At 38.3% G+C, this 1322-nt stretch overlaps 1 protein-coding gene across 1 annotated transcript; it reads left to right on the plus strand.

The window, feature by feature from the left end:
* Positions 1–7: 7 nt before the first annotated feature.
* On the plus strand, positions 8–1322 carry LOC124894256 (adenosylhomocysteinase-like; the record flags this gene model as incomplete). Its single annotated transcript, XM_047404987.1, is given in 2 exon segments — positions 8–348; positions 1231–1322. Coding segments are annotated over 2 exon segments (221 nt in total), but the record flags the coding sequence as incomplete, so codon positions are not given.

Below are 1322 nucleotides of genomic sequence, written 5' to 3' on the forward strand. Positions count from 1 at the left end.
GAGAGGGCACTTGATTGGGGTCCAGGTGGTGGACCTGATTTGATTGTTGATGATGGTGGTGATGCTACGCTGTTGATTCACGAGGGTGTTAAGGCGGAAGAGGAGTTTGCCAAGAATGGGACTGTGCCCGATCCAAGTTCTACTGACAATGTTGAGTTTCAGCTTGTGCTTGGGATTATCAAGGAGAGTTTGAAGGTTGATCCTTTGCGGTATACTAAGATGAAGGAGAGGCTTGTTGGTGTTTCTGAGGAGACAACTACTGGTGTTAAGAGGCTTTATCAGATGCAGGCCAATGGAACCTTGCTTTTTCCTGCTATTAATGTTAATGACTCTGTTACCAAGAGCAAGGTATGTTACATGTCTTTCAGATTTATTGGTGTTTGTGTGCTTATTATACAGTTAGATCTGATATGAATTGATTGGTGTTTGCTTTGATCTGATACAGTGGTTTGTTGATTTGTATTGTTCTAAGTGCTAATCATGAATCCTTAACTGTTTTGGTAAGTGGGGAAAATGTATGGGTTTTATATAGTAGGGAAGTTTAAATATGCCTTCTGAACTTTAAAGGCTAAAAGTTGGCATCTTGTGCAATTAGAGTATTCTACGTTTGTTAATATTCACTGATTAGAAAATAGTAACTTTATTTGGTGAGATATTTACGTGATAGATGCATGTTAAACTAGATCTTTATCGTTAAGCAGGAGTTCATAGTTAAGCTTCTCTACCTCCTCGAGGTAGTTTTAAGGTTTGTGTACACTTTACCCTCTCCAAACCTTGTGGGATTTTACTGGGTATGTTGTTGTTTGGGGAGTAGCTGGTTTCTTTAATGCCCGATCTTGTTGCACGAAGAGAGTGATACTTGTTTGACTTTGTACGTTCATCGGCTTTCTTGTATTGGTTGTTTCGTTAGAGGGGAAGAACTTGATTTGGATATCTAATGTAATGCTTAAATTGTACAATTTTTCACATACTCTGTTGAAGAATGGCAAGTTAAGGTTAGATATGTTTAGTTATAGCTCCATGTTTGACTAATAGGAGTCTAATCCATTTGGAAAAGCTATTGCATCTTTTGGCAAGGTAGTAATATTGGTTTGAGGAATCGTGTACGATGTTGTCCTTAAATGTTGGAGATGCTTAAAGTAGTAGATCTTAATTGGATTAATACCAAGGTAATGTTTGTAATGTAAGTAGCTCATAGACTGACAATTATATTGATCCTTTTGTTTACAGTTTGACAACTTGTATGGATGCCGCCACTCACTCCCTGATGGTCTCATGAGGGCGACTGATGTTATGATTGCTGGAAAGGTTGCCTTTATTGC

Source organism: Capsicum annuum, unplaced genomic scaffold (assembly GCF_002878395.1).
Source record: "Capsicum annuum cultivar UCD-10X-F1 unplaced genomic scaffold, UCD10Xv1.1 ctg72329, whole genome shotgun sequence".
Taxonomy (NCBI): domain Eukaryota; kingdom Viridiplantae; phylum Streptophyta; class Magnoliopsida; order Solanales; family Solanaceae; genus Capsicum; species Capsicum annuum.